Source organism: Manis javanica, chromosome 15, assembly GCF_040802235.1.
Source record: "Manis javanica isolate MJ-LG chromosome 15, MJ_LKY, whole genome shotgun sequence".
NCBI lineage: Eukaryota > Metazoa > Chordata > Mammalia > Pholidota > Manidae > Manis > Manis javanica.
In genome coordinates this window covers 39,431,255-39,451,852 of record NC_133170.1, presented here as the reverse complement: position 1 = coordinate 39,451,852, position 20,598 = coordinate 39,431,255, and the positions used below count along the sequence as shown (strand labels likewise).

The 20,598-nt window shown below is 36.0% G+C and overlaps 1 protein-coding gene across 10 annotated transcripts in view; it reads left to right on the top strand.

The window, feature by feature from the left end:
- The window catches only part of ANKRD28 (ankyrin repeat domain 28), a 213,738-nt gene that overhangs the window by 180,088 nt on the left and 13,052 nt on the right, over positions 1-20,598 (top strand). For all 10 annotated transcript variants that reach the window (XM_073223458.1, XM_073223460.1, XM_073223457.1 and 7 more), the window contains 10 exons: positions 370-433; positions 1,675-1,743; positions 3,660-3,800; positions 10,181-10,292; positions 11,165-11,191; positions 11,598-11,672; positions 14,449-14,650; positions 17,118-17,205; positions 17,438-17,555; positions 18,104-18,323. In XM_073223458.1, the coding sequence (XP_073079559.1) occupies positions 370-433; positions 1,675-1,743; positions 3,660-3,800; positions 10,181-10,292; positions 11,165-11,191; positions 11,598-11,672; positions 14,449-14,650; positions 17,118-17,205; positions 17,438-17,555; positions 18,104-18,323 (1,116 nt within the window). The remainder of the gene's footprint in view (positions 1-369; positions 434-1,674; positions 1,744-3,659; positions 3,801-10,180; positions 10,293-11,164; positions 11,192-11,597; positions 11,673-14,448; positions 14,651-17,117; positions 17,206-17,437; positions 17,556-18,103; positions 18,324-20,598) is intronic.

The window sequence follows — 20,598 nt, the reverse complement described above, 5'->3', positions numbered from 1 at the left end:
CTGCCTGTTTATCTTATTCTGGACAGTTCGTGGACATGAAATCATCTAAGATATGGGCTTTTGCGCAAAGTGTTCTCAAATGTCATCTCTGGAAACATGTCAGTACTTTATTTCCTTGTATTGCTGAATAATATTCCTTTGTGTCTTGTGGCTGTTAAACCAGTACTGTAGCACTTATCCTAAAATCTCCAGTCCTTTAGAGGTAAATTTTTATAATATTTTACATTATTAATCTATTTGCAGTAATTTAGTACCTATTTGTAATTCATCGTTTTGTTTGAGATTGGGGGTATATAATTCCTGACATTTCTTGACAAAATAGTATAAAGTAACACATCTATAATACATAAGATGTATTCATTTTTATAGGGTTTGATGTAGATACCCCAGATGATTTGGGCAGGACCTGTCTACATGCAGCTGCGGCTGGAGGGTACGTCAACAAAATTCTCAATTTTTTATGAGACAGGTAGATTATTCGTGGCAGTTTTTCTCTTCTCTTCATTTTTCCTTACTAGTTTTGGGCTACCACAAAATAGAAAACAGACGTAGGAGGAGAAGAAAGTTCCAAGTGGTAGAAATTGCTTTTTTAATCTTTTTCCACCTTAGCCATAAGTTGTGAGTGGGGGAGAGAGAACAGGCCTGCCTACAAAAGGAAGTATTGCTTTCTATAAGGTCATTCCTGGATAAATGAAAAAATACATCCATAAATGAGAGCGTCAGAACATTAGGAATGCTCTGAGGAAGGTGTTTGGGGTTTTTTAATCATGATTTCAGAAAAAAATATTGATGGTCTGTTTTGTCTTGCCTCTACTCTATGTAGGAAGAGGAAATTATGAGACTGAAAGATTTTTGGACAAAGTATTAAGTATTACTGCTAGGGGAAACTAAGCAGTTGGTTTGAACAACAGGCTTCAACTAAACCCTTGGTGTCAGAAGCATACTGATAATCTAATGTTTCTGATCATTTAGATCCTAAGTCTATAACAAGTCATTTTCCTGATGACTTACCAAAAGGACATGCCCAGGAATTTTATTTCCAATAATAATTCCAATAGAACTCCTAGTGGTTTCAGAGGACAGGTGTGCTGAACCACCAAGACTACCACTAGAGCAGTCTGAGTTGAAGAAATGGATTGTGAACACATGTAACTGGGTGTTCTAGTTCTCCCAGGGTCACCAAATAACTTCCCATTTCAAACCTAGTTTCCATGTTATTTGCCTCCAGAGAGAGGAACAGCAGACAACATGAGTGCCCCTGCTCAGCTGGTAGTTACGGTTTTCATTGTAACCTTGTAAATTATCTGATACTGATGTTCAGGTTGTCAAAAATTAAATTACAGAAATACCCACAAGTGTAATGTACTCTCCTACAATTTTAACTAAGGATACATCTAAGTAAGCAGTCAGAATATAGAAGATAAGGGAAAGCCAACTTGGGACATTATCTGTGTTTTCAAGTTCAATATTTTTTTTAACCCATTTTAATTTAATTTAGGATTACATTCTAAATAAGATGAATTTTAATATTTTTATTCTTCATAAAATATAAATCATGTCATCTTATTCACTTTACTCACATTTGAAAATTTCCTTTTATACTTGTTTAAACCCAACAATTTCATTATAAAATTACTGACAATTCATCTTCTAAACTGTATTTTCTCTGGATAGGAATTTGGAGTGCCTAAATCTTCTGCTGAATACTGGTGCAGATTTCAACAAAAAGGACAAATTTGGGAGGTAGGGTGTGATACAGTTCCTCTGTAGACCGTAATAAATGTTAGAAGTTAGCCTCTTTTACATTGTAATCATGATTCACTAAAAGGTCTAAATAATGATTCTCACCCACAAACTTTTTCGACCTGGGCCCCTGCCACAGCCACAGCCTGCCAGCCACAGCTTTACCTTATAAGCATCTCTTACCTTTTCATGTCCTTCCTCCTCCTCCCTATAGTACAGCCACGGAAATGAAAACTCCGTGGCGCCCGTGTTCCTTCTGGAAACTCCGAAGACTTGGAGCTCAGTAGTGCACTCGTCCTTTCCCTCCTCCGAGCGTTCTTTTGTCAGAGACTCCGCTGCCCATGTTTGGTTGCAAATACATATATGTGGCTTTTTGCTCCTCTTCTGTCACTTTCTGCACACACATAGACACACACCAACACATCCACACACACCCTTGAGTATGATCTGAGGAAGCACCTGTAAAATGAGTCCCTTCATAGTCACTCAGCCGGTCCTCATTCTCACAGTTCAGCCCAGGTCTCACTTTTGCGAGCAGGCGTGGTAGCAGTGCCCATAGCTCCCTTTATCTACTGCGTTACTTAGAGTAGGAATTGCCCTAGAGTGGCAGAACCATACAGGAGAAGACTGAAGGCAGTTTGAACTGGTTTGAAAAATAGAGGTGGCCGTCAAGAGTTTGAGCATAGTTCCAAAGCCAGTGACAAGAAGGAGTGTGTGTATCAGAAGGAAGTGTGTGAATGTGTGTCAGTGCATGTGAGTGGGCAGTGCCAAAGGAAGTAGAGCTGTGTATGTAGGGAGTCAGAAATACATGTAAGAAAAGAAACTGTTCAAACCCATAATTACTTTGAAAAACAGATTGTTCTCCTAAGCCTGTTAATGAAAGGAACTAATGACCTACAAAATCAAAAATAATTGTGGCTTTGGAATGCAGTGTTTTTATAGCTAATTTGCTATATAACTATATTTTAATCCAGCTTATATTGGTTAATTTGTAGCACTTGAAGCATTTTATGATACAAATAGCAGAGGGCTTCTGAAGCATATTCTGATGGTAGAAGCTTGAAAGTAACTCAGGGTTTAATTGCATTTATAGAAATGCTATTACTATACCATACTATTATCCAATAAAGTTAAATAATGTTTTACTATTGTTTCACGAGGTAAATGTTTTCGAAAAAATTATACCATGAAGATTCTAGACTAAATTTGCCTTCACTCTTCTGTTTTCTTCTTTTTTTAATGAAAAGTCGTGGAATCATCGTAGTTTTATAATCTAAAGGCAGGGACTCCTAAATTTAGTAACGTTCTGTTTTATTTCAGTAACTGGAAAGAAATTGGCTATAAATACTCAGTATTTAGAAATTGAAACAGTACATCAACTCTTCTGAATAATAAACAATCCTCAGAACTGCATTTTTTGTTTGGAAAATGATATTACTGTGTACCTCTACATACAGTTGATGTAACAGCATTCTTCTTAATGTTTCCATATTTCTCTTACCCCTTTATTCCTCTACTGAGACATGAACAGAAGCTGCTATCTCTGTACTATGAACCGTTTTTATTAGTATAGGAGAAGCTGTTGTTAAAATGAAAGTTTTTATGTTTCTGAGCAAAAGATGAAGGGTATCTGTAATTCACTCAGAAGACTGGAATTGTTACTCTCTGGGGAGATGAAATACTATAGCTATGGCTATCCTTATTTCCTATTCTTAGACGTTCTCTGCCAGTTTACATTTTCTCCTTGCTTTCTGTCCAGCCCTCCAAAAGCCTTGGTATATGGCAGAAATCAATCTTCAGGCTCACTATAAACACAGTTATTTGTAATTGAATGTGGATTGAGAGTCAGCTGTGCTATTGTTTACTGGTGTCTGTCCATGACTTTTTTTTGTTATATATTAACTTGGACACAAAAGATCTCCACTGCACTATGCTGCTGCCAACTGCAATTACCAGTGCCTGTTTGCTCTTGTGGGCTCAGGAGCAAGTGTGAATGACCTTGATGAGCGAGGCTGCACCCCCCTGCACTACGCGGCCACATCAGACACAGACGGCAAGTGAGTACCGTGTGGAGAGAGTGAAGGCTTGCTGCCTCTGTAGACCAGCATCTTCCACATAGACGGCTGCTTATTTTGGAGATGTATTATTTCCTTTTTGAACTTTTTGTTGTTGATTATCTTTCCCTGAGCCTCTGGTGAGAGAAATGAATTGATTTTATAAGTATTCCTAAGTTATAGTTATTGCTACCTATTTCTACTCAGCAGCTGGCCATATTGACAGATGTGGAAGAAGAAAGAGAAAGACCCTCTCATCCTCCCAGCCAGAAACACATCTTGCTGTCACCTCATGTGTTTTCCATCTGACTTCTTGGCTGCAGCAGCCTTGAGTATATCACAGGGAGGGGGAAAGAGAGGAGAGAGGTAGACAATGCCATCAAAGGTTGGGCAGAAAACTGAAAACCAGTACTCTTCAGAGGTAGAATGTTCATATTTTCAAGGGATCCTTATAAATTGGTATCCAGAAAAGGGAGTACTTGAGCTGACAGAATCTGGCACATAGTTGGTACTATATATTGTTTAAATAAATGAATTAGATAATGAAATAAGTAAATGTTGGCCAAGAATGAAAGAATGAGAGAGAGAAATTCTTTCATCATTAATGCTCACCTGAAGTTGATGAGATCCTTACTGTGGATTGCCTTCTTGGAAGGAAATACTCATTGGAGACAGGGAAGAAATCCTCGTGTCTGTGATATTCCTTATGTCTGAGTCACTGAAGAGTAAAAATACCTGCAGGAAAAACAATTAATGGTTTCTGGGGAAAGATTTTATGAAGTAGACTTCAAGGAAGTTGTGTTTAACAGAGAATTATTTGGTTGGTTTTTAGTATTTACTGTTCACCCTCAGTATAAAAAGCATAATTGATAGTATTATTCACAAGTGTTGATTTATTATAAATTCTGTAACTAATTTCAAAGCCTTATCTATAAGTAACACTTTGTTGTGTTAGATTTGGGACTGAAATTCTAATCTTGAAGCACTAGTAAAATGTATTTTCTGTTTGCAGGAATATCAGAATAGTTAGGTACTGATAGATTTTGGGCAAAGTTGAATTATCACAAGTATGTTTTTGGATAGCTCTTTAAAAAAATCTGTGATAAACATTTTATAAATCAGAAAATACATTGGTAAACTTGGGTAAGTAGATTTCCCTCAGATTTATAAATTTTGTTATTTTAAGATTTGATTTATAAAATTTCTAAAAATAGGTTATACCTAAAATGGCTTATTGCCATCAATAGCACTTTACCAACTGGTTCTTGGTGTCACACAGCATTATCTACATAAATTGCACTGAGAGGTCACACATACCACACAGAGATTATGTGGTCCTCCTGCCCTTCAACAAATATGTTAAATCTGAATTGTTACACAAAAACAAAAGGATAGCAATGTTCAACTCCTACTTTTTGTGATTTGTGGCTCTATTTTAAACCAATCTACTTTACTATAGCAGTGTAATTAATCTTTAGGTTTTTTTTGCCTAATATAAACTTTTCTGAGCAATAAGCTACTGATATTTATTATTTAAAGAATTCTCAGGATCTACACCAAGCAGCCAGATGTACTAGAAAGAACATGAACTTTGAGATCTAAACAATACACTCTAAATCTTGGGGTCCCCATATTATGTACCTCTTTGAGCCTCAGAAGCAATTACTAAGCAAAACCCTATCTGTAAAAATTAGAATGAAACCTACTTAGAAAATTGTGGGGAAAACTGAGCTCATAAGTATAAAAAAGCATAGCACTATTTTTTGGAACCTCTGTTTCTACACTTCAAAGTGTCAGAAATCCCACAGATCCTGGCTAACACTGTGACTTACTGACTGCAGTGGTTGGTTTGCTGAGACCCAACTGGAAGCTGGGAGCCACAGTAACCATTTTAAGATACCAGTGGCATCTTTTCAATAAGTGATTGTTTTAGAGACTGAAATAGTAGCATTAAAGTTTTGGGTTATTTTTCTAAATTACAAGGATATAATTCCCAGGAATAGCTGCATAGTAAGCGAATCTAGCATGATTAATTAGTACTTCTGCCAAAGCAAGTGTGAAATATTTTCTAAATGAAGAAACAAATTTCCCACAACTTCAAATTACCATTATTCATTATGTGTTGGTTTGATTTTTTTTATGATTGTTTATTAATGCCCTGTCAGCATCCCAAGGGAAAGTTGTTTATATCTTAGAATTTTTGACACTGACATTTTTTTCTGCTGTTCAGAAGTACATAAGTAATTATAAGTTTCCTCTTCTTTATGTTCCTCCATCCTCACTTTCAGTAAATACTGTAAAAATATACATGAAGTCTTTTCTGATTTACTCTGCTCGTCACCCCCATCATCCTAATACCTGTATTCTCTACCACAGTCATGACTCAGCCAACAAAAATATTGTTGTCATAAGAAACTTATTAAGTGTATTAAATATTAACAAATAAAATTCTCTTTGCCAGTTGAAGAGAAGTAGGACTGGCTTTGAGCAAAATGCTAAGGATCTCCCCCATTCCTCTGTGTGTATAAGAGAAGGGGAAGGCCAGGAGTTGTTTTTCCTGATTACTGTATAAGAAAGAAAGCCTCATGCCTGTTCTCCTGAGATAATCAACATTATCAAGAGTAATTCTCTATGTGTGTATAGATCATTTCATGTCCCTCACAATCTTATCAAAATTAAAGACCTAGTATGTGCCGTTCCTTAGCCTTTTCTATGTTCATATAATTGTGTATGTAAATGTGTTTATGAATGCATAGATACATTTCATCAAGATCCACTTTTATGGTGATAGTTGGCATTTTTCTCAAAAAACAGATTGTATTTTGACTTTTAATAGCATTATTTTTGCCTGTTTTGAACTTTATATATATGGAATCATACAGTTTTTTAAAGAATTTTTATAATCCTTAGATTTATTAATAAGCAGTTGATATTTTTATTGCCAAAGTTAATATATCTTTAAATTTCCTTTTGCTGTGACATAGTGAACTGCATTTGACTTTTACATATGTCTTTATATCCAGTGACCTTGTTAAAACACATTTCATTCATATATAACATTGGCTCTGCCACTTGTGGAACCTTGAAAAATTCCTTATCCTCTCTGTGACCATTTCGTCTGTGAAATGGGGGTGTTGGTCTGACCTATCTCATATAGACATAGGTGGTACAGAATATCGAAATCCTTAGAACAGTACCTGATATACTGTAATCTTCCTGTAATGATTAGCTGTAGTTTTTAATCTATGCTTTTTTTTTGTAAAAATAGACACTATTGTACACCATGATGGGAGGGAGTAGAGAAAGGAGGGCCTCTGCTAACAATACCACATTCCCTGCCCTGGACTGAGTGGTTCTTATCCAGGGCTCTGACCAGCCATGAGACATCGATGTAAATTGGTCTGAACTTGCAGCAGAACTCAGAAGTGGTAGGAAGGAGTTCATGGGTGGTGGGGGAGAGTAGGAGAAATTAAATTGTTGGCAACGCACTCTGATTTAAATGATGTGCTTAATTGGAACAAGGATATTCCATTTTTCTAGCATATTAAACAATATGTAACAGTAAGTGTAGTATATTACTTAGCTAATAAGCCATAAATATTCCTCCAGATTTGCATACAGTTTATGTCACGGGAAGGAGAGAATATATGGTATTTTCATTTCTTACTTTTCTGAGTGTTATAAAATATGAGCATGTGTTAATTAAAAGCACGATCCAGATTTGTAAATCAAATTATTTGGTGATTCAGTATTTATAAGCACCCAGGTTAAAGCATCACTCTTAACTCATTAACCCCTGTGCTTGAAGCATTTCATAGCGTGGAAATAACACTGGATGAAAAGAAGACCTGAGTCTTTGCCATATTCTAGCCAAAAGATTTGGAAGCCATTTAATTTTCCAGAGCATCAGCAATTTGTTGTTGTTGTTACATGGCAGTGCTTATCTCAGAAAGTAGTTGTGAAAATTGGTACTGCTTTGCAAAATTTAAAAGGCATATCAATAGAAGGAGTTTTATCACTATAAATAACTCCTAGTCTTTGTTTTGTTACAGAAGACCATCTGAGCTATGTGAATGTAAAAAATTAAAGAATATGATTTCATAAGAACTACTGCATGTGTAACAGTTAAATTATTTCAGACCATTTAATGCTGTATACTGGAACTAGTCACTATAAATAAACCTTGAGACAAGCTCTCCTGCTTTAGAAAGTAAACGGGCACTTACCTACTTGTTTTGGGTTTTTCAATACTCAGGTATCAGCAAATTATCTTAAAAATAGTGTGTTCCACTGATAGAATCCTTCTTACATTCAAATCTCAGTGAGAACAACTGTTTGTTTTATCACTCACATCTAGAGAACCTGATTAAAGATTAAAGGCCTTGAGTGAAGTGTTTGTGCCTATAAAGTGATGTGATTGCCCTTCAGCCCTGCAGGTCTTTCCTCCACCTCAGTGAGCCAGGCACCTAGGAAGACTTTAGAGTCTACACACTGCCTGAAACACTTGCCATCGTGCCCTCAGAGTTAGTTCATGAACACCAAAAAACACCATTCTGGGACTTCAGAGCCAGATTTGGGCTTTTTGATCATAGTGATATGACACCCTGTTCACTGTGACTAATATCAAAATCTCACTTAAAAGGGTGAACATTTGCTACCACTGAGGGTATTGTAATAAATATAGATCCTGCAAGTAGTTTCTAAGAGATCTAAAGGATTTTAAGCAATTCAGCATTAAATAAGTAAGGGCTGGCATTGAAAAGAATGACTATATATATAATTGAAATATAGTTGATGTGCAGATTTGTATTGGTTTCAAGTCTACAACATAGTGATTCAACAGTTTTACATTATTAAATCCTCATGCCTACTAGTATAGTTACTATCTTTCAACACAGAAAGATATTACAGAACTATTGACTATATTCTCTGTGCTGTACTTTCATCCCCATGACTAATTTTTATTATGATTGAGATTTTGTGCCTATTGTCCCCTTCACCTATTTCACTCACCCCAACCCCTCCCCGATGGTAACTACCAGTCACTTCCAGTGTCCATGAGTCTACTCCTGTTTTGTTCATTTTGTTTTAGATTCCACAAATAAGTGAAATCGTATGGTGTTTGTCTTTCAGCCTGGCGTATTTCATGGAGCATAATACCCTCTGGGTCCATCCATGTTGTCACAAATGGCAGGATTTCTTTCTTTTTATGGCTGAATGATATTCCATTGTGTATATGTACCATATTTTCTTTATTCATTCATCTATTGATGGACATCTAGGTTGCTTCCATATCTTGGCTATTGTAAATATGTGACAGTAAACACAGGGGTGTATATATATTTTCAAATCAGAGGTTTTGTTTCTTCACATACATTCCTAGAAGTAGTACTGCTATTTTTAGTTTTTATATGACTGAATTTTTAACAAGGAATATTTGATAATAGGTTTTTTCCTCCTTGTAGTAAAATTAATACTTAGACATATTGCAATATTTAGACAAATCATCACTGAATAATTAAAGACTTGAAATTTGAGCATGAATGGATTTTAGATTATTTAGTTGGATTCCTATCCCCATCTATCAAATGAATAAACAGAGGCCATTTCACCATAGTTGGAAAAGATGCTTGATGTGATTTCAATCTTATAAGGGTGAAATGATTTGCCCAAGATCACTGTTGTCAAATTAATTCTGAAACATATCTTTTAATTTCTAATTCATACTCTCTTTTTTTTGCTACAGTAACAATAAAATTTATTAAAGTCATAGCATATTGTGAACCTTTTTAGTACCTTTTAAAATTACTTTCCTCATATTTTAATAGCACAGGAATGAAATCTGTCTCCCATGGGAAAACCTATCCTGTTACCTATATACACTTTTACACTGTTCACACATTTCTCAGCCTTTAATTCAAGATCGTTGAATTCTCACCTTGGTTTCATGAGACTTTTTTACATCTTTTTTTGAGCTTCCTAATGAGGTATTACACTTACTCTATTCGAGATAGAGGAACAGTAACATCGCCAGCACTTGATGCTTGCCACCACCGAGAGTTCAGTCCTACCAGATGTTGTTTGTATGGGGTAGCTGGAATCTTAGATGGTGACTGTAGAAACAGCCGTCAGGTATACTGCACTTGTTGACAGACCGTGAGGTATCCACTTTGAATGAAGAATCTTTTATTAATGTTTTGTTTGTATTTTTATGATAGTTATAATTGTCATTTAGATGACAAATTTATGTGGTATAAATATGTTTATGATTTTTACATCACTCAAGTATAAGAAAAATTGTCAGTTTTTAGTTTCAAACTGTGTTTTTATCATTGGTTAAAATGCAGGATGTAGAATTTTGAATATGTTGTTACTCTGTATAGGTGCCTGGAATACTTACTAAGAAATGATGCAAATCCAGGGATCCGGGACAAGCAAGGATACAATGCAGTTCATTATTCAGCTGCTTATGGTCACCGTCTATGTCTTCAACTGGTAAGATTCCTAAAGTCTTATGGAAGGACCAATGTGAATTTATATTCTAATAATGTAATGAAAATAAGAATAAATTAATCAAGAAACAATTTCTATTGCCTTTTAATATTTTTAGCATCTATACACCTCTTAAATTCATACTTAACTCAATAAGATACCTCTCATTTCCTTTTCCCTTTCCAGGAGAAAGGAGAAAGATCTCTAGAAAGGGCTGCTAATGTCCTTCCCTTATATTACAAATATGTGTAGCATTCACTCCCCCCCGCCCCTTTAAATAGATGTTTTCCAACAGTTCACCCATATAGTTAGGGAATTCTGAAAGACCCATTCTTTTAACAGTCCCTCCTGATAAGGGAGATTACTTCTGCAAAGGAATGTTTTATTTCAACTGCAAACTCATTATTGAATATACACAGAAAACCAAAGTGCAAGTATGGGGCAAGTTAAAGGTTCTCAGTTGTGTAACATGCTTCAAACTAAAGGTTTCTTTACTTCGACTTACCTTGTAAGTTATATGTTGCTTTCTTTCAAGAGGGAATAAATTTAAGGAGAATGGATATAAAAGAAAAAGGAGGCTGACATATTTAATACTGCATTTAGAACCCTGCTACAGAAATAAAAAATATTACCTTAGGTTATTATGTTGTCTTTACACTAAAATTTTAAACCCATGAATATAGATTTGTGGTCTATTGTGTAGTTATTTAAAAGACTTAATTTTGGGAGTCAAAAGATAGAAATTTTGGAGACACAGGCTCTGTATAGAATGTAACAAAACCCTGTGTAAATAGAGACCTGTAGTTAACATATATCTCTTTAATATATATGAATATTTCCTAAACTAAATATTTGTATTTTAAATTTTACTACAGATTGCAAGTGAAACTCCTTTAGATGTTGTAAGTATTGGTCAATTTCCCCCCTACTATTCATATTATTATTATTTTTTACTGTCACTAGAGCCTGTTTTACACATTCTTGGGAACAGAGACAGTGACCCAAATTGTGTCTGTATGGGGGAGGGTATCTCTTAGTTGGTAATAATTAAGTCACATTTCCCTCAAGCTTTTTAGTCAGTAGCTCTCCCTGAAAGGGCTTAGTCTGTGGTCCTTAGCACACTTGTAGGGTAATGGGTTGTATAAGCCTGCCAAGTCTAGTTTTCACAATACATGGTCTGGAATGTTTAATTCATATTCAAGTATCAATTTTTACTCCAGTGTGTATTTGAACTTGGGGTAGGGGAAGCAGAAATAATTGCTCTTTAAAAGTATCGCTTCTGACATTTAACATACTTTTCTTTCTCAGTTAATGGAAACCTCAGGAACAGACATGCTGAGTGATTCAGACAATAGAGCAACAATAAGCCCTTTACACTTGGCTGTGAGTATCGCCTTCACAGCCGCTTGTGATGGCTGGCTTGCTGAGAACATCTGTTTGTAGTGATGTGAACTAGTACCCAGGACTTAGGGTCCATGTCATGATCATGGAGTTAAAACCTCAAGAACTTTTTAATTCAGAGAATTTTTGAGTGCACTTTTGTTGTGTTGTTTTGTTTTAAAAAAACTAAATGATCTCTCGGCCCACTCTAGGAGAGAGAATATACCTGTGTTATGAATGTTAAAGTGCACTGCCCTAGTGGTCCAGTTTCTAACTGGCTAAGAAGATTGTATAAGAACTATGATTTTGTTGTATTTCTATAACTTTTTGCTTACTCTGTAATCTTGGGGCACCAACTCCATGTGTCTTCACTGGTCCTTCAGTCGCTCATACTATAGGATTTGGCTATATGATCTGTAATGTCCTTTCTAGCGTAAGATACTGATGAATTTTTCTTCTTAATGTCAGTCACTAAGAAAAGGTGAGGAGAGAGCATGACAATTCTTTAAATCAAATAAAGGAATGAATTACCTTAGGAATTTCGAGCGTTGCTCAGTCTAGTTCTGTGCTGAGAGAATTGATTTTTGAAACAAAGTTGGGGGTGTAGAGAACCCGGAGACTTGGGTACTGACCCCAGCTATTTGTGAGACCTCTGATTTTAAGTATAACAAAATGCTTTTATAAGGGTATATATTTAAGTTAATGTGGATCACTACAAGTTCAGTGATCCACTTAATTGTTTCTTCTCATAGATAGTATTTTTTATCTTAATATTCTGCTTGCATACTTTCTAACAGTGACACATATGTACAATAAATTTTCTGCTTTGTCTTTCTGCTCCTTGCTCCCGACTAGTACTTCCTGCCATGTTCAGAATAACTAAGAAGGCATTCTGAAGCTTCCTGCTTCCTTGCCCTTTGGGTCTTTGGAAATACTATCTACTCTTCCAGACTTGCATAGTAAATAAGTCATCTGAAAGGGCAAAGCCAACTTGGAGAGAACAGGCATTTCCTGTGGTGGCAAAGAGTGAAGTCTGAGCAGATGACTAGGCCCCTTTTCTTGCATCATCATTGCTCTTATAGTGACTCTGGCAATTCCTAAGCACTTACTAGGTGCCAGACTTAGCACTTTGCCAAATTTTTTAATGCATTATCTCAAAAGTTGTAGTGTCTTTTTACTAGTTTTTTTATTCCGTGGCTATTGTGAGTAGTGCTGCTAGGAACATGGGTGTGCTGAATAATATTTTTAAGCTGAAGTGGAAACAATATTGTAATTAAGTAAACTAGCTTCAGTGAAATGGATTATATCACGCTTCTGCATTTTCGTTTCCAGAAATGACTTGAAGTCATTTTGTTTCCTACCAAACTCTCCCAGGCCATGACAACTTGATGCAGCGAAAACACACTATCTTGAGGCTTAGGGAAACTGGTCTTTGTTCCCATCTTCTCACACACTAGGTATACAAGTCCCTTGTCTCGGTTCTGTCTTTAGGGCAAGACCCCTGTGACAAATCATGGCTTCTCGTCATTCTTATTTTCTCTCTCCTTTTTATTACATCTTCAGCATGTACTGTACTTGTCAAAGCTCATTCTTTTAGCAGCATAATTTCATTGACCTGGTACTGAGGAACGAGATCAGATGTGATCACAGAACAGTCGAGTTCAGTGATCTCCAGTCACTTCACTCTTTGACTTAGTCATGCTTGTAGGTAGTCAGAAACATCAAAGTGATCAGTAAGACCCAGGGCAACTTTACCTCTTAATGGTACTTTGCGACATTTTCCACCAGAAGTAGCTTTATACTACTTTGATGCAATGTGGGACCCTCCTTAGTAGCTAAGTATCTTTTTCCATTAGGGGCAAGTTCAGATATGGTAGAATCTTAACATTTCTCCATTCCCAATGAAAAGTTCACATGTGATGAATTACCAGCCCATTAGCTACAGGTCTGAATGTATCAGAAGAAGAGACCTGAGGAACTTGCTTAGCCACAAAATGGTGAGAGGAGCGAACTAGAGAGATCATTCCTTTTGTGCCAGAACTGTGTCTTGCTGTGTCATGTCCTGCTCAACATCTAGTCCAGTGAGACTAGTAGATGTTCAGTTGACATCTTGGTTTTTGAAATGAGTTATCTGGAAAGCTCCTTTATCAGATGGTGTCAAGAAGGGGTCTTCAGTCCGACAGATCTGTACATCTTGCTCTGTTGCACAGCTAAGACAGTGCCTGGCACTTGGCAGGTATTCAGTACAGCTCAGTAAGAAATGTTTATCTTTGAGATATGGCATGTTACAGCATAGGTAGTCTTTTTAATTTGAAAAATCAGAATACTCAGTTACTAGGTTACCTTCAGTTGCTGGTTGTCTCTATATTATGTAAAGTATAGTAAAAAAAAATTTTTACCAGGGAATTAGGTGGAGCACTGAGCTACGATTTAAGAACTCAGGCTTTGAAATCATAGAATGAAAGCTTTAATTGAATCCATGTCACAAATTGTGGAGTGTCTGCCATGATGAGTCAGACATGGTATTCTTACGAAGGAAATCACCTGTCATTTGAACTTTGTGGAATACCCATTCCCTAACACTGTAGCCTACTATTTGGTTATTAGAAAAATGTATAGTTAACTTTCTGACTTTTCAATACTGAGGTTTTGGAGTATATCAAATATAATAATGTGAAGAAAAGTTTGCATCCTTTATGACTACTAAGGTGTCAGGGAAGTCATCTAAATATGTTTGGTTTTGTTTTTCTTTTTTAATTTATATATTTTTTATTCCTAGGCCTATCACGGTCATCATCAAGCACTGGAAGTGTTAGTACAGTCTTTGTTAGATCTTGATGTGAGAAATAGCAGTGGACGAACACCATTAGATCTGGCAGCATTTAAGGGCCATGTTGAATGTGTGGATGTACTCATTAATCAGGGAGCTTCAATCTTGGTAAAAGATTATATTTTAAAGAGAACACCTATACATGCAGCAGGTATGTCAAAAATCATATAATGATTTTATGTACCACTTTCCATCTAATACTCTTTTCTTTTCCAATTTCTTGTATATTACACTCCTAGTAATTGTTTTTGACTTTGAAAGATCATATGGTTCTGTGCTCAAGGAAAAGCCAACAGCAAGATTACTATCCCTTTAAAAAATCATTATCTGCCTTATAAATTGGGTTTATATAATAATCTAACTTCTGAAGTACTACTTAAACAAAACAATGCAATATACTTTACTTCTTTTTGGTGGAAGTTATTTTGAATTGGTATGTGCTTTCATTTAACAGTCAGTAAACATTTTGACTTACTGTGCCAGGTACTGCATTAAACATTTATTCAGACAAGAATTATAGAGCACCTACTTTATTTGCAAGAACTAGTCTATGATGTGATTGTGGTGTTGTGGATATGTGAAAATGGAAAAGTCTGTGACCATGCCACTGTGGCCACTTGATGCCAGCCAAGTCATAGCAGGTGCAGATTCACAGCTCTCAGCGGGACTTACTACAAGGTAGTGCCTGTCTTAAATAACCAGAACTGGGACCCTTGAAGAAATCCAAGACAAGTATTTTGTTCATTGCCAATAGGCCATCCTTATAGGATGAGACTCATTTCACTTGGTTTGGTTATTCTAGAGTGAGCCTGAAGGGCACAGGAGAGTGTGCGTCTCAGGCTTGGTTTCCAGTCCTTTGGAAAACCTGCATAGTAAAAGACTATAGGTAACATCCACTGTTGCTCCAGAACAGCCTTTCAGAAATTATCAGATAATTCAGGCAGGGCTCAAAGACAAAAATTTTAATAGTGGACTAAAACTCCTAATAAACATATGTATATAAACTGCTATGTGATAAGAATAAGAGGTCAGGATGCTGTTGTTATCTCTTCTGCGTCTTGAGAAACTAAGCACAGATCATTTGTCAAGTTAATTTAAAGCTTTCATGGAATATTTGCACTCTTAATAGGTAAATATTAAACCAAGACACTGACCAGTCCCTGAGAAGTGTCTAACCAATGTCATAAGGCCTATGAGTCCGACCCACTGAAAGAACTACAGGTTATTGTTTGTACCTACCTACTCAATAAATGCAAACCTTGGTTCTATAGACACCTTTCCCATTTGGAGATTTGCTAGGGGGTATCTAACTCATAAGTCATGAAAAGGATGTTTTTTTCTGTATGTGAACATCTTTTCCCACAGTGATGGTATGTATGCAATATTTTGGATATTGAACTTACATGACACAAAAGCTGGTCAGCAGCTGCTGTGTACTGAGTGTAAGTGAATTCATTAAAGAAATAATGAACCAAATAGGATTTTCTAGTGGGGTGCTTCAGTGCCACTGTTACTGATTACTGTGAGAGCTGCTGGCATGGTATGGCATACAGATAGGTGGCAAGGAGGTGGAAGTGATTTTGAGCCACGAGTCTTAAGTAATACCTCTTAGAATTGAATATAGCTCTTAAAAGGTACTATAGAATATAAGGTACCTAGCTTACTTTTATTAGTTTTGTCATCTTTTAATTATGAAAGAATAGTGATAGATATTCCTTTCTTCATTATTATGTGACTTACATATTTCCTTAAACTTAAAACTTTATTATCTTATGGGCAGGACCTGAATTTTGCCAAGAATTTAACTTACCTTACAAGCTTACTGTTTTCATGAGGTCACTTCTAATTATACCATTGCCCATTTTATGTATTTGGACATAGAAATATGTTGTTTATAAGGATCAGTTTTTCTTTTATTATATATGTATCAGTTGGAATTCTTTCATAGTAGCCCACTAACAGGTGACTTAAGTTACAGAAGTTTAGTTCCTACATAAAATGTCAGAGGCAGAGGCAGTTCCCGGGCTGGTTCAGCAGTAGTGTTAAATTAAAAGATTATGTAAGATTCTCTATTAAACACTCTTGCCTTTGCACTCATGTGACAGAGTGCTTGCTGCTTCTATACAGGTTCACATCTAAAATCAGGAGAGAAGGATGACTTTTCATTATTAGGAATAAAAATATTTCCCAGAAGCCCTCCAGACTTCTTAACATCTCAGTGGTCAGAACTGGACCAGAGCTCACCCTGAAGCCAGTCACCAGCAATGGAGAATGGAGTTGCTGTGATTGACTTGATCTTATCATGATTTCATCCCTTGGCTAGGGGCAGGCCACCTTCCCTTGACCACATTGCCACCACCAGAAAGTTAAATAAAATGAACATTCTGTTAGCAGGGTAGACGATAAGGGATAGCGATGGCCATGATTTACTGTAAGGAATTTATGTCTATTCAGTTTTACCAACAAAGGCAATAAAAATCTATAGGTATTTTTCTTTCTTGCCCATGAAGTTCAGTGAAACTGTCCCAAAATTCTATCTAGGAAATGTGCTCTTCCAATGACAGTTTCTGTTTTACCATTACATATAATTACTGAAATTTTTAAATATCACTTTACAGCAACAAATGGTCATTCAGAGTGTTTACGACTGCTAATAGGAAATGCAGAACCACAGAATGCAGTAGATATTCAAGATGGAAATGGACAGTAAGTTTTAATGATTTTTACATTATTTTTAGGATGTTGGTAATCTTCATACTTTTGCTCCTAAGTCTGTCATACACAGTGTTTAACTGAGTAACATTGTATATAGTTTTTTAATTTAAGTACATTTTAAAGGTACATCACAAAAAGGCATGTTTAGAACATAGGCTAGCGCACTGTTTGTCATGGAGTGGAGTCTGAAGTGCTAACACCAAACATTACCACTGTTGCCCAGGACTCCTCTGATGCTGTCTGTCCTTAACGGGCACACAGACTGTGTCTACTCATTGCTGAACAAAGGGGCTGACATCGATGCCAAAGACAAGTGGGGAAGGACAGCATTGCATAGAGGGGTAAGCAAAGAGATCCCATTTCTTTACAAAGTTTTTATGACCTCATTTACTTAAAACTGAACTCTAGGCTTCATTTATTTTATCTTCATTCAATTTTTACCAAATAATCTTTATCGTTATCTTTGAGCATCGTAGTTTTTGAACACTAATTTTAAACAACTACTAACAATTAATCCAGGGAACAGGATTGTTGGAACAAAACTTTAAAACTGTGAATTCTTGAGTAGAATTAATATCAATTCTTTTTCCATTATCACTATTTTCTTAAATGTTTTTATCTTTTTTACCTTTGAAATGTCATAATTGTCAGTGAATTCTAAGTTCATCTATTCCTGTTTTTCATACTCCTTATATTCTGACAGTTACTGCTTTACCTGAATTTCTAAGTCACTTTGATTAAAAATACTGAATTACTCAAAAAATGATACATGCCTTAATTGGATGAAGGATATGGGGAATATGGACTTAAAATTTTTTAATTAGATTTAGTTGACATGTAGTGCCCAGCATAATATATTCAACTTACATGCAAATAATTTTTCTTTCAGGCAGTTACAGGCCATGAAGAATGTGTAGATGCATTACTTCAGCATGGTGCTAAGTGCTTACTTCGGGATAGCAGGGGCTGCACTCCTATACATTTGGCAGCTGCCTGTGGACACATTGGTGTTGTTGGAGCCCTTTTGCAGTCAGCAGCATCTGTGGATGCAAATCCAGCCATAGCAGACAATCATGGGTATACAGCACTTCACTGGGCCTGCTACAACGGTTAAGTATACATATGTAAACCTACATTAGATGCATATATGTACCAACCAGAGATGACTAACTATAACATACCCTGATAGTCATGAGAATGGCATATTTACAAAGCAAATTTAAAGTTTAAGATGATTGGGAAGCATAGGAATAGTCTGTGTGGTTGTAGCTTACTCCTATCCCTTGTCATGCTATAGCCAGTTAGCATGCTGTCTGTAATGTTTTATACTTCTTATCAAAGGTGTTTTGAGCTATCTCTAAGTTTGAAATTTGTCTTAGACCTTTGCCTTTTTTTTTTTTTTTTTTTTTTTTGAGAGGGCATCTCTCGTATTTATTGATCAAATGGTTGTTAACAACAATAAAATTCTGTATAGGGGAGTCAATGCTCAATACACAATCATTAATCCACCCCAAGCCTAATTCTCATCAGTCTCCAATCTTCTGAAGCATAACGAACAAGTTCTTACATGGTGAACAAATTCTTACATAGTGAATAAGTTCTTACATGGTGAACAGTACAAGGGCAGTCATCACAGAAACTTTTGGTTTTGATCATGCATTATGGCATTATGAACTATAAACAATCAGGTCAAATATGAATATTCGTTTGATTTTTATACTTGATTTATATATGGATCCCACATTTCTCCCTTTATTATTATTATTATTTTTATTTTTAATAAAATGCTGAAGTGGTAGGTAGATGCAAGATAAAGGTAGAAAACATAGTTTAGTGTTGTAAGAGCAAATGTAGATGATCAGGTGTGTGCCTGTAGACTATGTGTTAATCCAAGCTAGACAAGGGCATTAAAACATCCACGGATGCAGAAGATTTCTCTCAAAACGGGGGGGTGAGGTTTCTAAGCCTCTGTTGATCCCCAATTTCTCACCTGATGGCCCCCCTGCGACTGTGCCTGTCTTAGGTTGTTCCTCCCTTGAGGAATATTACCCGTGTCTGGCTAACCAGTCATCTTCCGGGGCCATACAGGGAAATGTAAAGTTGGTAAGTGAGAGAGAAGCCATATTGTTGGAAAAGGTTAGCTTTTTACTTCTTTGCAGATTTATGCCCTGTGGTTTCTATGCTCAGCATTTGTCTTGAGGTATCTTTACCACTTGGAGGAATTATGATACTCGGTAAATTCGATATGAGGCATGAATTCTATTTAAGGGTTGTAATTAGGAATAGACCTTTGCTTTTTACAAGTATTTTGTGTTTCATTTCCAATGTCTTTGGTACAGGTATGCTTGTCTTTTGATTATGTTCTTTTATTTTCAAATATACTTGTGTTATGAAAAAAATGACAAAGGTAGGAGAAACAAAATGCTTAATATGCTGAACTGAAATTTGTATGTTTTCTGAGCACATTGCAAGATAAGATTTTTATATCAATGGTAACATGTATGCTCAACATTTAAAAAATTTTATTGAAGTATAGTTGACAAAGTATATTAGTTTCAAGCATACAACATAGTATAATTTGACATTTGTATATGCATTATGAAATGCTCACCGTAAGTATAGTTACCGTGTGTGTCCATACAAAGCTATTACAATATTATTGTCTACATTCCCTAATGCTGTACTTCTCATCCATGCTTACTTACTTCATAACTGGAAGTTTGTACCTCTTTATCCCCTTCACCTGTTTCACCTGCAGGCTGTACCGCACCCCCACCCCCCAACAACCATAAGTTTGTTCTCTGTATTTGTGAGTCTGTTGTCTGTTTTCTAGGGTTTTGTTCTGTTTTGTTGTTTGTTTGCTTTCTTTTTTAGATTTCACTTAACATGACACCCTCTAGGTCCATCCATTTTGTTGCAAATGGCAAGATTTCATTCTGATTTATGGCTGAGGATTGTTCCATTGTGTACATATAGCACATCTTCTTTATCTGTTCATCTGTGGATGAACACTTAAGTTGCTTCTATATCTTAGCTATTATAAATAATGCCTCAGTGTATTTTTACAATGAGTGTATAATAACAAACATAGGGGTGCATGTATCTTTTTGAATTAGTAGTTTTGTTTCTTTAGGTAAATACTCAGAACAGGAGTTACTGGATCATATGGTTTCTCTGTTTTTTATTTCTTGAGGAACCTTCATATTGCTTTCTATAGTGGCTATACCAGTTTATATCCCCACCAACAGTGCACAAGGGTTCCCTTTTCATTACCAACACTTGTTATTTCTTGTCTTTTTGGTATTTGCCATTCTGACTGGTATGAGGGGATATCTCACTGTGGTTTTGCTTTGCATTTCCCTGATGCCTACTGATGTGGAGCAT